Source organism: Brassica oleracea, chromosome C6 (assembly GCF_000695525.1).
Source record: "Brassica oleracea var. oleracea cultivar TO1000 chromosome C6, BOL, whole genome shotgun sequence".
NCBI classification, from domain to species: Eukaryota; Viridiplantae; Streptophyta; class Magnoliopsida; order Brassicales; family Brassicaceae; genus Brassica; species Brassica oleracea.
In genome coordinates this window covers 27,965,323-27,979,410 of record NC_027753.1, presented here as the reverse complement: position 1 = coordinate 27,979,410, position 14,088 = coordinate 27,965,323, and the positions used below count along the sequence as shown (strand labels likewise).

The window sequence follows — 14,088 nt, the reverse complement described above, 5'->3', positions numbered from 1 at the left end:
AAAAAAAATTACACATAAAATAATCAAGATTTTTTTTAACTGGGCGGATCATTATTTATATGATATCGCACACGAAAGAAAAATTTCTGTTTTTAAAATTATCTAATTAACTCTATACTCATTTTTTTTTATATGATATCTCACATTCGTAAAAAAGTAGATAGTTTAAGATGCAAAAAAAAATATTTACTTAATGAATATAATATGAACGAATATTACAAATACATCATTTAATAAAATAAATAATTAAAAAGTGAAAATTCATATCTGCGCTGGCGCGCGGGTCAGGGTCTAGTATTCTTTGAAATAAAGGTATATGTACTATAATTTAAATGATCATATCTTAAATTTGAACCACATAACGCCCATTTTTTCTCCAGTTTTATAAAACGTTAACCGGCATTGAGTGTGGTAATAAAACATAGTTTTTTCAAGTTACAAAATAGTTATGGATGTGTGTTTTTTGTCAGTATGCATTTTAGTTGGTTATTATACAATGTAATCCAATGGCATGACTAATTAGTGGAACTTAAATGTTAAGTTATATAGTTTAATTAGTCAAAAAAAAGTTATATAGTTTACAACCAAAAATTAATTTGGTACTATCACGGGCGGCTTAATATGGAGGGCGGTCAGTGCGACCGACCTAGGCCTAGTCTAACTCTAGTAATATTAGGGGTCTTGATTCTTACAATTAGCATATTTGATCCAGATTTAGACAGCATAAAAACATAATATTTCTACTTCTCTAGTTAAAATAACAAATAGAAATGTGTGTATGTTGTGATGCTTGAGTCAAAAGTTCTTAATTACAAAACTAGCTAATCGTAAGGTTCTAAAATTTTTTTTTTCCCAAAGGCTCTTTGTAATGTTGAATCGGCCCTGGGTAATATGTGGATTGACTCCAACTTTAGATATTGATTGGGTTGTACTGTTTGTATTAAAAGATCAAAAGTGTCTGAGCTAAAATCCAACTAATTCCCCAAAAACTGGTATCAATGAATAATCCAGTCTTAAGTTAATTAAATTAAACCTAATACGTAGTTTTATATTCGTCTAATCACAATCATTATGAATTTAGTTAACAGTAGAAATGAAATCCAGAACAGTTCCAAACCCTCTTCTTACAACTAGACTGTAACTGTTTTGGTTGTAAATTTTATTTATTCATCAATAGATTTAACATTTGAACAAATAATATACATATCAATATACAAATCTGCATATAATACATGTACCAACTAGTAAATAAATCAGAAAAGCCTTTGATGAAGTTTAATAAGTAAAGTATAGTCGATCCTCATAGAGGATTAAGGTTATTAAGGTTTAGCTAACTACCTCGCACCGTAGTCCTCACTCATCTAGTCGGCACTTTCTTACATAACGCACTCCAACTCAACTTTTTCTTCCATTCAACTTCAATTAAACAAAAGTATAAATATTTATATTTTTATCTAGTGTATATGGTTATATATCAATTATACTTTTTGAGTTAAATAATAACCATGGGATAAAAATGGATCATGATCTCTGAGTCCAAGATAAACTAAATAAATTTAAGTGACGGTTAGATATGTATAGAGTCACAACTTTAACACCACTTTTTCCATTTGCAAAAGAATTGTTACAAAAATTTAAGGAATATGTTAATTTTGTAAAGTCAACTATTTTTAAAAGAAAGTAGTATAACTTCGAGACTGACACAAATTTCTTTCTAAAATATTATTTCTTCATTTAAATATCAAAATTATAAAATATGGCTCGAAATCTGAATATGGCGTAGCAGTTCATGTTAGTATTGTTAATGTCTTGCCATCTAAAGTTGAAACTCGATAAGACAAGAGTCTCTGCCTGTGAGGACATCATCAACAGTAAGACTAGGATGAACACGAACTTCAGTCTCTGGCATGGAGTTATATGACAATGACCATTTGTTAGAGATGTGTCACATTGGAATATCCAAACTATATATCTGAATTCATTCTCAGATTGAATGGTATGATAGCAGTTCAACCAAAAAAAAAAAAGAATGGTACGATAGCAAGACACACCAGCAAAAGGGTCACATTTCAGCAGCAAGAAGCAAATTTATTCCATCCAACAAAAAGGGAAATCCAAGAGAGATTATTAATGGAAGTGATGCAATGATTGTCTACATACAAAGCTTACAAGTTCTGATCATACACAATAAAAGGAGATAGATGCAAGTAGGAGTTTCTATTAAAAAGTTTCCACAGGCATTTTTTACTGGGTATCCAGTGCAAGATCATGCCAAGCTTCTCCATCTACTTGCTGAGTTTCCTGATCTGAAACAATCGCAAATGCTTTAGTCGTAGGAGAAAGGCGTAAAGCTCAAAGTTTCTCTCAATGTATATTCACTATGTGTCTATGTCTGAAACAAACACAAAATGCGCCTCCATTGGTTTCCTTATGACATTTCAAGATCTCAATATCTTATGCATCAACATGGTGAATTGAAGCTTTAGACTGTGTAATAAATAAAGCAAAACAAACAAAAGGGGAAAACATACTGGTTTCTTCGGTATCATCAGTCCTAACAGCAAGCACTGGAGGCAATGGGAGATCTGCAAACAATCAATAAATAAATAACACACACAATCAATTAATCTGATGAAATAAAATGATCTCGAGATGGAAGGTAGGTTAACCATCATCAGGGAGAGTGTCCCTCATCCACTCCTCGTCCACAATGTCTATAAGCATACCAAGACTCACTTCTGCCATTGGAATCCCCTCAATATTTTCTACTGAAAAAATGTTCAAAATTCAGATGATAACTAACCAATATCCATGATCAATGGAAACAATCTAATCATAGCTTCGACGGAGATGGAGAAAAAAAGCTTAGGGTTTCTATTGAGGAAATTCGTCGAGCACGTGGTGAGCAATCAAGGAAAGAGTCCCGAATAACAAAAATTAAAGCCAACCCTTGGTGAAAGACACGATTCTCCGTACGAAAAAAATCTTACTTGGATCGAATTAGTCAAAAAAAAAAATTTGCAAAGAGATTTCACCTGGTAGAGTCGATGGAAGGTGAAAGCAGCCACCGTCACCGAGCCAACGCACTGGTATTTAGCATTTCGGTTAATTCGGTTCGGATGAATTGGTTTTCGGTTTAATGCGGTTCGTACAACACTTTACCGAACCGAGCGAAAATCCGCTCGTCCGGTTTATACTTTAACAGGGGTAACCTTCTGGCTAATTCAGAGGGTTTCTAAAGTCTTCGTGAAATTTGCAACCTTAGGGTTATCTCCTTACACACAGAGTTCAGAGCTAAGCCCGCCACAACAGCCACCGATCACTCTCCCCGCCGATCGTTTCAGGTACCTCCTCCTTCTTCTTCTTCAGATTTTCTCCATTCTTTCGTTTCACCTAGACAAGTTTTTGTATTGTAATAAAAGCTCGCTACTTTAATAATCTCAATGCATTTCGTCGATCCAGCATAGTAAGATCTAAGTTGCGATTCATGTGTTACTAACTAGCCTGCTCATAGCTCAAGTTTGATTGTTGATGTGGGTTTCACTAGGAAATTTGAAAGCTTTATGTTGATTTCAATTAGACAAGTTGTATAAAAAAGCTTCTTTTTTTTTTTTGAATGAAAAGAAAAGCTGGTTACTTTACTATCTTCAATGCATTTTATCGACCCAGTAAAGTGATTACGTCACGATTCATGTGTAAACAGCTCAAATTTGATTTGATAAACGACGGTTTTAGTAGGAAATTTAAAAGCTTTCTGTTGATTGGTGCATTGGTTTAGGTCTCTCTCTCTCCCAAGTAAAGCAATGAGTTCTTCACCGTCGTTGGAGATTTTAGGTAACACATCTCTCAAACTCAATTTCAGGTTATATTCAGAGAGGTGCCTCTTTCTCTAAAGTCACTTCCTTTATTTGTTGTTGCAGTTAGAGACGCTGAAGGTTTCATTGTGTGGAACGGCCCTCCTTTTAGTAGTAACGGTCAACCCACTCCCAAGAATGAGCGAGTTTCATGCTCCAGCACCAAGTTCAGCCTTGATGGATCCAAGTTCATGGCCGTGAAATCTGATGGAACCATTAGTATCTATGACTCCGCCAGCTTGAGAGAAATGCGGTCGTTCGCAGTAGCTAATGTTACGGCTGCTGAGATATCTCCGTGTGGGACTTATCTTCAGACCTTTCAGAAACCCACTACTCCCCAGGAGAAGAACGTCTCCCTTTGGAATACTGACACTGGAGATCTAGCTCACGGTCTTTACCAAAAGTCCATTACTAAAACCACATGGTAGGATTCTCTTAGTGCTTTGTCTTTGTGCTTGTTATACTGCTTCTGCTTTTTTATGATATGGAGTGTTTCTGTTGTTGCTGTATAGGCCATCGATTCGCTTCTCTCCTGATGAGTCTTCCGCTTGCCGTTTAGCTACAAATGAGGTCCAGTTCTTTGACCCGAAAGATTTCTCTAAAGGAATAACATCCCGGATCAGAGTTCCTGGAGTAGCGGCATTTGAGCTTTCTAAAACCCCAGCTTCCCATGTTGCTGTGTTTGTTCCAGAAGTCAAGGTATTTTTCATTGCTTGGGCTATGTTCTACTTAGTAGTAAAAGACACAATTTTTTCTTCCGTGGATTAGCTACTCTGACATGGTTAATACTTACATATATATAGGGGAGTCCAGGTAGTGTCCAGATATTTGGTTGTGGGAAAGATGCCGAGAGTCAGCCAAGTGCTAGACGTAGCTTTTTCCGGTGTTCCTCTGTGCAGTTTAGCTGGAACCATGGTTCCACTGGACTCCTGGTGGTTGTACAATCAGATGTTGACAAGACCAACAAAAGTTATTATGGGGAAACGAAGCTACACTACCTTACAGTAGATGGCACACATGAAGGCCTTGTTCCATTACGTACGTCCTAAGCTTTTATAATTCTGCTCTCTTGTGATTTTTGAAAGTACTGACTCTCTGGTGCTTTGACAGGCAAAGAGGGACCAGTTCATGATGTTCAGTGGTCCTTCTCGGGTTCAGAGTTTGCAGTTGTATATGGCTGTATCCTTTTTTTTACATCAGCTATAAGGACTTAGAGTAATGTTTTCTTGTGCATGTCATTACCAATTGACATGTTAATATCTTTGTGTTCGTGTTAAGAGGTTATTTTTCTTCAAACTTTATTTTTCCTTAAGTGTGACTTCAGTTATGCCTGCTTGTGTGACAATCTTTGACAAAAAATGCAAACCTTTGATGGAACTTGGCGAAGGTCCTTATAACACTCTTCGATGGAACCCAAAAGGGAGAAGTACGGTTCTCTTCCTCATCCCTATGTTCTTTTATCTTTTTTTTTTTTGTTTCATTTTCGAATTGAGTATTTGTGTTTGTGCATACTTGGTAACTTACAATCGATTCTACAGTTTTATGTGTGGCTGGATTCGGTAACTTGCCTGGTGATATGGTAAATAACGATATCTTCTGCTCTTCATATCTTTCAATTTTCGGTTAACAGTCTGTCCAGATGATCTTCTCTGAATGGCTACTCAATTGATTAACTTAATACATTTCAGACATTCTGGGACGTTGTCAGTAAGAAGCAACTAGGAAGTAATAAAGCCGAGTGGTCTGTAACAAGTGAATGGTCTCCGGATGGGCGTTATTTCCTGACTGCATCAACAGCGCCAAGACGTCAAATCGACAATGGGTATGTTAAAACTTCTTGCTACAATATTGAGTTTGGTATCTTATCTGCATCAGTTGGTCATAGTTCATCTGAACAGATCGAGTGGTGAAATGAATACTGTGCATTAATTGTATGTCGTCATATCCACTTATCTTAATCCATGACTTTTAACGTATGAATCTAGTCGCTGTTATATTTAAAGTTATCAGAGGAGATGGTTTCTCCTTTGTCTATTATGCAGAGTTGTATATCTCACTGATATGGACTGTTTTGTGTTCTATATCCTCTTTGTTCTGACTGAAGGATTAAAATCTTCAACTACGACGGGAAGCGTTATTTCAAGAAGATGTTTGAGAGACTGTACCAGGTATATATATATCTCTTAACAGTTTTGAAAAACATAATTACAACTTGTCTTACTAAACGTGTCATGGTTATTTTACCTACAGGTTGAATGGAAACCGGAGTCTCCAGACAGGTTCGATGAGATCAGTGAACTTCTCAGGTCAGTTGAATCATTGAAACTCGAAGAGGGCAAATCGCAAGGTCTGAGTCTCGTGCTTCTTGAATCTTAAACATGTGCCGATTGTAAGAAAGTTTATCTTGTTCTTAAACGATTCTACTCTTTCTTAGGACAAGGATCATCTCAGAAGAAACTTGTTGCTTCCATCCCCACTATACAAAGACCAGCTGCATATCGACCTCCTCATGCTAAGCAAGCGGCTGCCATTCAAGCTGAGGTACTACTACTCGTAATGAACTTTTCTATGGTCTCACAACTCCAGTCATGATTTTGGTACCTAGTTTATCTCAACCGGCTTTTTAAAGTGGTTTTGGCTTTAACTATTCCCCATTACTACCGTTTTTGATTGAACATACGGCTTCACATATCAATGCATCTGATAGTTTCATGATTTGTAAATTGCAGTTGCTTGGAGTAAACCCAGAAGGGTAAGTCTCTTATCTTGCAATGCATACATAATCCTAGAAACCATCAATGGTTCTTTTGTTGATGGATGCTCTGTTGTTAAATACAGAGAGATGAGCAAGAACGCTCTTAGAAACAAGAAGAAGAGGGAGAAGAAGAAAGCGGCAGAGGCTGCTGCTGCTTCTGGGTCTAATAACGCCTGATTGAAGAAGTCACAACCAATATATCAGATTCAGTGAAGACGGTTTTGAGATTCCTGTTTTTTTCTTCTTGAACACGTTTTTGTCAGTTGTGTTAACCAGCCAAAATCAGAAGAAGCCTAAGATGTAATCAGGAGGAAAACTAAGGATCACTGCTTCAAAAAATACAAGAACATTGTTTGACATAAACAAAAATTTGGTTACTTTAAATGTCACTATCTTTTTGAAACTTTATGATTTGTGTTCATATTGCTAATGTGTTGAGCGTTCTTTTCCAACAGAAATATGACTCAGAAGAATATGTTGCAACATTAGGCTACCGGTCAATCTTAAAGACAATGTATTACAATCATTTTTAAATCTTTTTACATTTTCTTCTATAATAGCATTATTATTTTCTTATATATCTAGATGAAGTAGGAGAATGTTATTTTACACATATCTGAGTAAAATCTTTTCTATTATAAAGTTTTTATATTTTAAAGAAAAAATACAGCAAAAATGGTCTAAGATTCTGATCAATCTACCTATTTGGCATACATGCATGCATCGTCAGCACAATACACAGAGAGGGACAAACACGCACACGAGGACATGTAGTTATAAAACTCGAACCTTACGGTTTATCCAAAAACTTACCTTGAGAAGATAAGGAGGCAGAGGAAGTTAATGATATGCACGAACACAAACTTCTTAGTTTGAAGTCATGATGGTTAAGTAAAAATGCATGCAATCAAGGCTACGTGTCCATCTCAGGATACTCAAGTCTCACATCTGTCCTTCTTTACTTCGACTTCTCTTCTTTTAAGCTCTCTGTCTCTATCTCTCTCTTCTCACGTCTATCTTTCTTCTTCACACATCCTTGTTAATTCAGAGCGTTGTGATTGTAATGGCAACATCAGCTCATAGAGCATACGCTTTTGGTAGGGCCGACGAGGCTACACACCCTGACTCCATTAGAGCCACTTTAGCTGAGTTCCTCTCCACTTTTGTCTTTGTCTTTGCAGCTGAAGGCTCTATCCTCTCTCTCGGTTCGTAACACTCACCCTTCTCTATGTTTTGAGTCTTTTGCTTATGTGAATATGACTTGTGAATTGTAAGTTTTTAATCTCAGATAAGTTGTATTGGAGCCATGCCGCGCATGCAGGGACAAACACACCAGGAGGACTGGTATTAGTAGCGTTAGCTCATGCCTTTGCTCTGTTCGCTGCTGTCTCCGCAGCCATCAATGTCTCTGGTGGACACGTTAACCCTGCCGTCACGTTTGGTGCTCTTATTGGAGGCAGACTTTCTGCGATCCGTGCCATATACTACTGGATAGCTCAGCTTCTTGGAGCCATCCTCGCTTGTCTATTGTTGAGGCTTTCCACAAACGGCATGGTAAGACTAATTAATATCATATATATGTGATATGTGATGTGAGCTAGTGTTTTGTGTTGCAATGATTGAAGAGTTTGTGTTCATGCAGAGACCAGTTGGTTTCCGTGTAGCGTCAGGTGTTGGTGCAGTTAATGGACTCATTTTAGAGATCATCTTAACGTTTGGCTTAGTCTACGTCGTTTACTCGACTTTGATTGATCCAAAGCGTGGAAGTCTTGGGGTTATAGGACCACTTGCGGTAGGACTCATAGTTGGGGCAAACATCTTGGTGGGTGGGCCGTTCTCTGGTGCGTCAATGAATCCAGCTAGAGCCTTTGGTCCAGCGTTGGTTGGATGGAGATGGGATGACCATTGGATCTACTGGGTTGGACCATTCATTGGTGGTGCTTTAGCTGCTCTTATATATGAGTACATGGTCATACCTACTGAGCCACCTACGCACCCCACCCACCAGCCCTTGGCTCCTGAAGATTACTAGATGAGACTGTCCTCTTGGTCTGGCTGCTGCTTGTCCTTGTTCAAGCTTTCTTTGTATGTGTAAAATCACTTTGCATAGAATCTTTGTTTTGATGTTGTGATAATATGAATAAGGAAAGATGTCTAGAGGATATCTTTTGATATTTTCACCATATATGTACATGGGATACAACAATATCCTAAGCTAAGAGATTTTGTCTTTATATAGTTCCTTTAGAAACAAAAGAGGGGCAAGGGTTTACTTTACACCAGAACATAGTGAAATGGATTTCCAACCTAAAACCAAACCAATTGGTGATAAGTGGAGTGGCTCATCCATCTTATATATTACTAAGGATCTCTTCCAATATCCGATGTGGGACATTTATCCCTAATACGCCTCCTCGAGATGATGGCTCTTTGAGCGTCAATCTCGGAATGTTCGGGCAAGGATCGATGGGCCGAATTTGGGCTGGATCGATGGGCCGAATTTGGGCTGGATCGATGGGCCGAATTTGGGCTGGATCGATGGGCCGAATTTGGGCTGGATCGATGGGCCGAATTTGGGCTGGATCGATGGGCCGAATTTGGGCTGGATCGATGGGCCGAATTTGGGCTGGATCGATGGGCCGAATTTGGGCTGGATCGATGGGCCGAATTTGGGCTGGATCGATGGGCCGAATTTGGGCTGGATCGATGGGCCGAATTTGGGCTGGATCGATGGGCCGAATTTGGGCTGGATCGATGGGCCGAATTTGGGCTGGATCGATGGGCCGAATTTGGGCTGGATCGATGGGCCGAATTTGGGCTGGATCGATGGGCCGAATTTGGGCTGGATCGATGGGCCGAATTTGGGCTGGATCGATGGGCCGAATTTGGGCTGGATCGATGGGCCGAATTTGGGCTGGATCGATGGGCCGAATTTGGGCTGGATCGATAATGGATCGGATTGGACTGCATGGATCGGGCTCTGATACCATGTTAAGCTAGATGGGTTTCCAACCTAAAACCAATTGGTGATAAGTGGAGTGCTTATATATTACTAAGGATCCCTTCTAATATCCGATGTGGGACATTTATCCCTAATACATAGCAACATGGCTGTTTGTGATATTGTGTTCACCAACAGATGAGACAAGGTCGAGTTCAATATCGAACATGCTTGTGAAGCCAAACCATAGTTCGATCAGATGGTGCGGCTTCATGTGTACCTCAAAGCCCCGTGACTCCTATGTCAATAATTGCATTCCACAGCTATGAAACAGAGACGGTCTAAGATACTAAAAGAGCCGAGGAAAAAGGAACTCTTTTTCTGCTTTCAGAGTCTATTAATCACACCATAATCCTAAAAGAATGAATATTCCAGTATTCTAACTTTGTTGTACTTAGTCAAAGTAGTTACGGAAATATAGGGAGATGAATAATATCTCTTGTAACAACTTACTGTATGTGTCCTCTTGTAAGCTTAATGAGATCAAGGGATTACATCCAAACTTTCAGATCCAAAGTTCTTCAGGATTGACTTCCCACTTAGATTCACCATTTTCCGGAGCTGAGTTTGTACCTTTTAATAATCCCTTTGATTCATATGCAAAGGTAAAATTCAATTGATCATAATCCTTATTATCGATTCTTCTAAGCAGCATGCAAGACCACAAGCAAAATGATCAGATGAATACACAAACCCAGCAGAAAAGTTATCCAAGTAATGCAGCAAATAAACATGGTACAGACAAAAGTTGTCATCAATCATTTAACATTAAATATATTTTTTTTTAACAAAACAAACAAAAGGACTTATCAAATCTACCAAAAACAAAGTTTTATCTTTTCTTTCCTCTTTACCGACATCCAAGAAGACAGATATTTATATACTTAGAAAGAAAACTACAAAACAGAGTCCTCTGTTACAGATTCAATTAGAAAACCAAACAGAAAGAAAGAAGAAGAGAAGTACAAGAGTAACAGCTTAATTTACATGGTCTTGTTTCTCATCACAGTAACACTAAAAAACGAAAAAAAAAACTCTGTTTCTTCTTAGGTACTTCCTTGGCTTGCAAGTTCCAACAGGGGAAAAAACTCGCCATGGCGGTTCCTATCTAAAATAGCGCAACGAGCCAGAAGCAGCAGCAACAGGAAAAAAACGAAAAAAATGTTATGGGTTTTCAAGGTTTAGAGAAAGGGTAAGGTCTTAAAAGTTGGAGTTGATGAAGAAGTAAAAGTCATGGTGATCAACCATGAATCCTCAGTGCTCTGAAGGTAAAGCAACCGATCCTGGTGAAACTCTGTCTTTCCCCAAAGATCTCCTTGCATCTTGTAAGTAGCCAAACCAAATAGAGGCAATGTGATCCTCTTATTCACAACAGATTCTTCACAACACTCTGTCTCTTCCTTGCTTTCGGTGTTGCTATCATCTCCTTCCACCACATTATCTGCAGAACTTGAATTCGTTAAACAAAACAGAAACTGTTCTTGTTTTATACATCAGTAAGCAGGGATAGATCATACATACCTGGAAAAGAGGAAGACAATGTATGATAAGTTGAGAAGCATGTCGTCAAATCTTTCTCGTTCTTGCAGGTTGGACTGTGATATATCGGACACCTAGTTCATAAAACAATCACACTTATCAATCCAATAGTTCAAGAATTGTACTAACTCATGATTGCTTGCTTACCATGTAACAGCCATCCAACTTGCATGAGACATATCGACACTCCCTAAGGTCATAAGTCCAGGATACTTCTCAGCCAGTTCGTTTATCTGAAGAAGAAGAATCAAGCAGACTTTGATTCAAAATCAAACATAAAAAAGAGAGTGATTACTTAAAGATCAAGGAAGAGAAGAGAACCTTGTTTGGTAAGGGAACCGCTTGTATGGTGGATCTATTTCAATGAACTTAAAGTCAAGGTAATCAAGTCTATCTCGTGGCGATAGATAGCATGCCATATGGATCAAAATCTTCAAAGAAAGTAACACCCCCATGCTTTTCTTGAATCATTGCTCTTAGATCTTGACAACAACATCTCGCTCTCACTATCACTCCAACCGTTACCACTCTCAGACTAAACTACTTCATTATCTTTCCTGCAACACAAATATCGTCCTAAACATCTAGAAATCTGCCATGAACATTTTTGTTGTCAAACCACAAATATAACTGATTGATAATGAAGCTAACATGGACAACGATTTCTCCATTTTTTAAGTCGACTTGTGATCCGAAGCCATACACACTAAGCTCGTCATAGCAGTCCCATAGATCACCAAGCCTGAAATACTCTATCACATCCTTGCTATGTTGATGCCACAAATGAAAAACATCACTAAAAAAACTTTGCTAATAGTACATAATTCCAGTGTTTAGTTGATAATGCAATGTGATTAACACCTAGGTTATCCTATATAGAACTGTGATCAAGCGGTACATATCATTTCAAACAACTTCTCAACAACATGATCTTTAGTTTTGAGACCAACATGGCCATAGTAGTATTCATTAGTATTGTATAGAAATATTGATTAACATGTATTTAACAATGAATCTCTTCTTAATCAATAATCACATACAAAAAAACTTGAGTACCAAATAAGATAAAACTCTAATGACATGATCCACATGATATGATTCAAACCACATCTCACAATAGTTAGCTATTGGATTGATGATTATAACTTACTTATTCTAACAAAAGCAATTTGTCACACATTTTCACGTGGTAATACTAAATATGTAATCCAATCAAGCAATGATGTGACCATTAAAATTATTTCTCATACTAAGTTTTCCCTACTGCACAACTATTGTCCTTATTGACAATTTCATCTGAAAATAATCATTAACAAATATCACAAGTTATATGTAGTCTGATACATCACCATGATTAAAAACTAAGACATGATCATTAGAGAGTGATTTGAGGGAGACAAACAAAACAATAGTAGTTTTTAATATCATTAGATGAGGATTAAGATCTCAATTACCCCTAAATCTAGGATTTTCAAGAGAGAAGAGATATTTCGAAAACTTTGTTTATTAGAGATGAGTTTTTTAGAAGGTGAAAGACAATTTCAAAATGGTTTTAAAGTCTAATTGAGAACAAAGAGATCAATTTTCTCCAAATCAAGGATTTTCAAGGAAAGGAAAAGAACATAAATTTTGAGAAAAGAGAGAATGAAAGAGGTTTATGAGTGACTCCTTAAAAAACATTTCTAGATTCAAACGATCTTTTGTTGAAGAACACCACCACAGCATTCTATGTGCTCTTCTTTTGGAAATGTAATAATTTCTGGTTTTTTTCTCTTTAATAGAGACTTATTAATTCTAAAGTAACTTTCTTTCTTTTAAATGGACTAGAGATTTTGTCCGGGAATTAGACAAATATCAATATATTTAATATATATAATGCACATATATTACATTCCTTGATATAACCATATACTGAATCAGAAATGAGTAAAACTGACAATTTATCATTTGTACTATCTAAAATACATATGGAAAGATGATCAAATGTGTTTTGGTGTTAAAAAAAAAAGATGAGCAAATGTGTAATGTATAAAAAATAGTTAATTCTAAGTTACGATTCAAATATTTTTTGTCTTATATATTGGGTTATCGTGAAACTAAATTATTAATCATAAGTAAAGTCCATCCGGCCGCGATAGAAATTAACCATATATTTTATGTACACGTGGTTTATATATTTTAAATTTTTGAATTTGTAATTTTTACTATTATGAGGATTGTTTTGTTTGATTTTTTTTTTATAAATATTTATTGGTATTACAATTTTTAATATTTTCCTTTGGTTCATGTACATTTATTTACACTCATGTGTATTAACTATTGTTGGGAGAAACCAAGATATCGGACCATATATATAAGTCGTAAGAAATTCCAACTATGGTTCGGTTACTTGTATACTATCGCTTTTTCAAATATATTGAGTTTCATACTTTAAACTCAAACGCCTATAAGATAGCGGACAAAGCTTCGAAGGCTTTCCCTTGTAAACTAAGTTTCACGTTTACATCCATTGCTTAATGGGCCTAAAGAAATTAAGTCCCATTAATTATTGGGCTTGAGTAAATTTGAGATTTCTTAAGTAGCTGGTAAGTTAAAATATAAGCGCATTTCTTAAAGAAGAGGTCATCCGAAGGTAATGGGAGATAGTTTGATGCATTGTATAAACTCCATGTTATAATCTGAATTTATTCATGCATGAAGTAAACCACACCATTGTTTTCCAAGATGCAAAAGCCCGTGAACATTTTAATTAAAATGCACATAACTCTGCTCACAGTCGGAGATAGTTTGCAGTACATTCAAAAAGTATAAAGATGAAATATAGGGAAATAGTTATTGCACAGAGCTTGTAATGTGGGGTACAAAATCTAAGTGAGAACGACGGTTTGCAAGACTTCCAACTATCATTTACATAGCGTTTGCGGCTCTGCTCTTCATCT

At 36.9% G+C, this 14,088-nt stretch overlaps 3 protein-coding genes and 1 pseudogene across 4 annotated transcripts; 2 read left to right on the top strand and 2 right to left on the bottom strand.

The window, feature by feature from the left end:
• Positions 1-2,046: 2,046 nt before the first annotated feature.
• LOC106300930 lies at positions 2,047-3,101 on the bottom strand. 2 transcript variants are annotated; one of them, XM_013737196.1, is made up of 4 exons: positions 3,036-3,101; positions 2,670-2,768; positions 2,532-2,585; positions 2,047-2,306 (listed from the first exon to the last, which is right to left on the bottom strand). In XM_013737196.1, the coding sequence occupies exons 2-4, from the start codon at positions 2,743-2,745 to the stop codon at positions 2,245-2,247; spliced, it is 192 nt and encodes a 63-aa protein (XP_013592650.1). In that variant the 5' UTR covers positions 2,746-2,768; positions 3,036-3,101; the 3' UTR covers positions 2,047-2,244. The 2 variants fall into 2 exon arrangements, with proteins under 2 accessions (XP_013592650.1, XP_013592651.1); XM_013737197.1 differs by having other exon boundaries at positions 2,670-2,765; positions 3,036-3,093.
• Positions 3,102-3,266: 165 nt separating this feature from the next.
• On the top strand, positions 3,267-7,039 carry LOC106300929 (eukaryotic translation initiation factor 2A). Its single transcript, XM_013737195.1, has 14 exons — positions 3,267-3,344; positions 3,779-3,834; positions 3,921-4,278; positions 4,367-4,553; positions 4,658-4,892; positions 4,965-5,033; positions 5,179-5,280; positions 5,393-5,433; positions 5,543-5,676; positions 5,959-6,022; positions 6,105-6,201; positions 6,289-6,395; positions 6,584-6,606; positions 6,693-7,039. The coding sequence occupies exons 2-14, from the start codon at positions 3,804-3,806 to the stop codon at positions 6,784-6,786; spliced, it is 1,542 nt and encodes a 513-aa protein (XP_013592649.1). The 5' UTR covers positions 3,267-3,344; positions 3,779-3,803; the 3' UTR covers positions 6,787-7,039.
• A 564-nt stretch (positions 7,040-7,603) lies between these two features.
• LOC106299384 (aquaporin TIP3-1-like) lies at positions 7,604-8,772 on the top strand. The gene is made up of 3 exons (XM_013735482.1): positions 7,604-7,814; positions 7,898-8,163; positions 8,252-8,772. The coding sequence occupies exons 1-3, from the start codon at positions 7,673-7,675 to the stop codon at positions 8,639-8,641; spliced, it is 798 nt and encodes a 265-aa protein (XP_013590936.1). The 5' UTR covers positions 7,604-7,672; the 3' UTR covers positions 8,642-8,772.
• A 1,795-nt stretch (positions 8,773-10,567) lies between these two features.
• LOC106297903 overlaps positions 10,568-14,088 on the bottom strand; it is a 9,863-nt pseudogene continuing 6,342 nt past the window's right edge.

What these genes read in the sequence shown, in the direction of transcription:
- LOC106300930 (XM_013737196.1), bottom strand. Translation starts at nt 2,745, where the DNA reads ATGGCAGAAGTGAGTCTTGGTATGCTTATAGACATTGTGGACGAGGAG. An exon ending in GGACACTCTCCCTGATGATG is followed by an intron (nt 2,586 to 2,669) that starts GTTAACCTACCT and finishes GATTGTTTGCAG; the next exon opens with ATCTCCCATTGCCTCCAGTG. An exon ending in TGATGATACCGAAGAAACCA is followed by an intron (nt 2,307 to 2,531) that starts GTATGTTTTCCC and finishes CGATTGTTTCAG; the next exon opens with ATCAGGAAACTCAGCAAGTA.
- LOC106300929 (XM_013737195.1), top strand. Translation starts at nt 3,804, where the DNA reads ATGAGTTCTTCACCGTCGTTGGAGATTTTAG. An exon ending in TGTTTGTTCCAGAAGTCAAG is followed by an intron (nt 4,554 to 4,657) that starts GTATTTTTCATT and finishes ACATATATATAG; the next exon opens with GGGAGTCCAGGTAGTGTCCA. An exon ending in GTAACTTGCCTGGTGATATG is followed by an intron (nt 5,434 to 5,542) that starts GTAAATAACGAT and finishes AATACATTTCAG; the next exon opens with ACATTCTGGGACGTTGTCAG.
- LOC106299384 (XM_013735482.1), top strand. Translation starts at nt 7,673, where the DNA reads ATGGCAACATCAGCTCATAGAGCATACGCTTTTGGTAGGGCCGACGAG. An exon ending in AGGCTCTATCCTCTCTCTCG is followed by an intron (nt 7,815 to 7,897) that starts GTTCGTAACACT and finishes TTTTAATCTCAG; the next exon opens with ATAAGTTGTATTGGAGCCAT. An exon ending in GGCTTTCCACAAACGGCATG is followed by an intron (nt 8,164 to 8,251) that starts GTAAGACTAATT and finishes GTGTTCATGCAG; the next exon opens with AGACCAGTTGGTTTCCGTGT.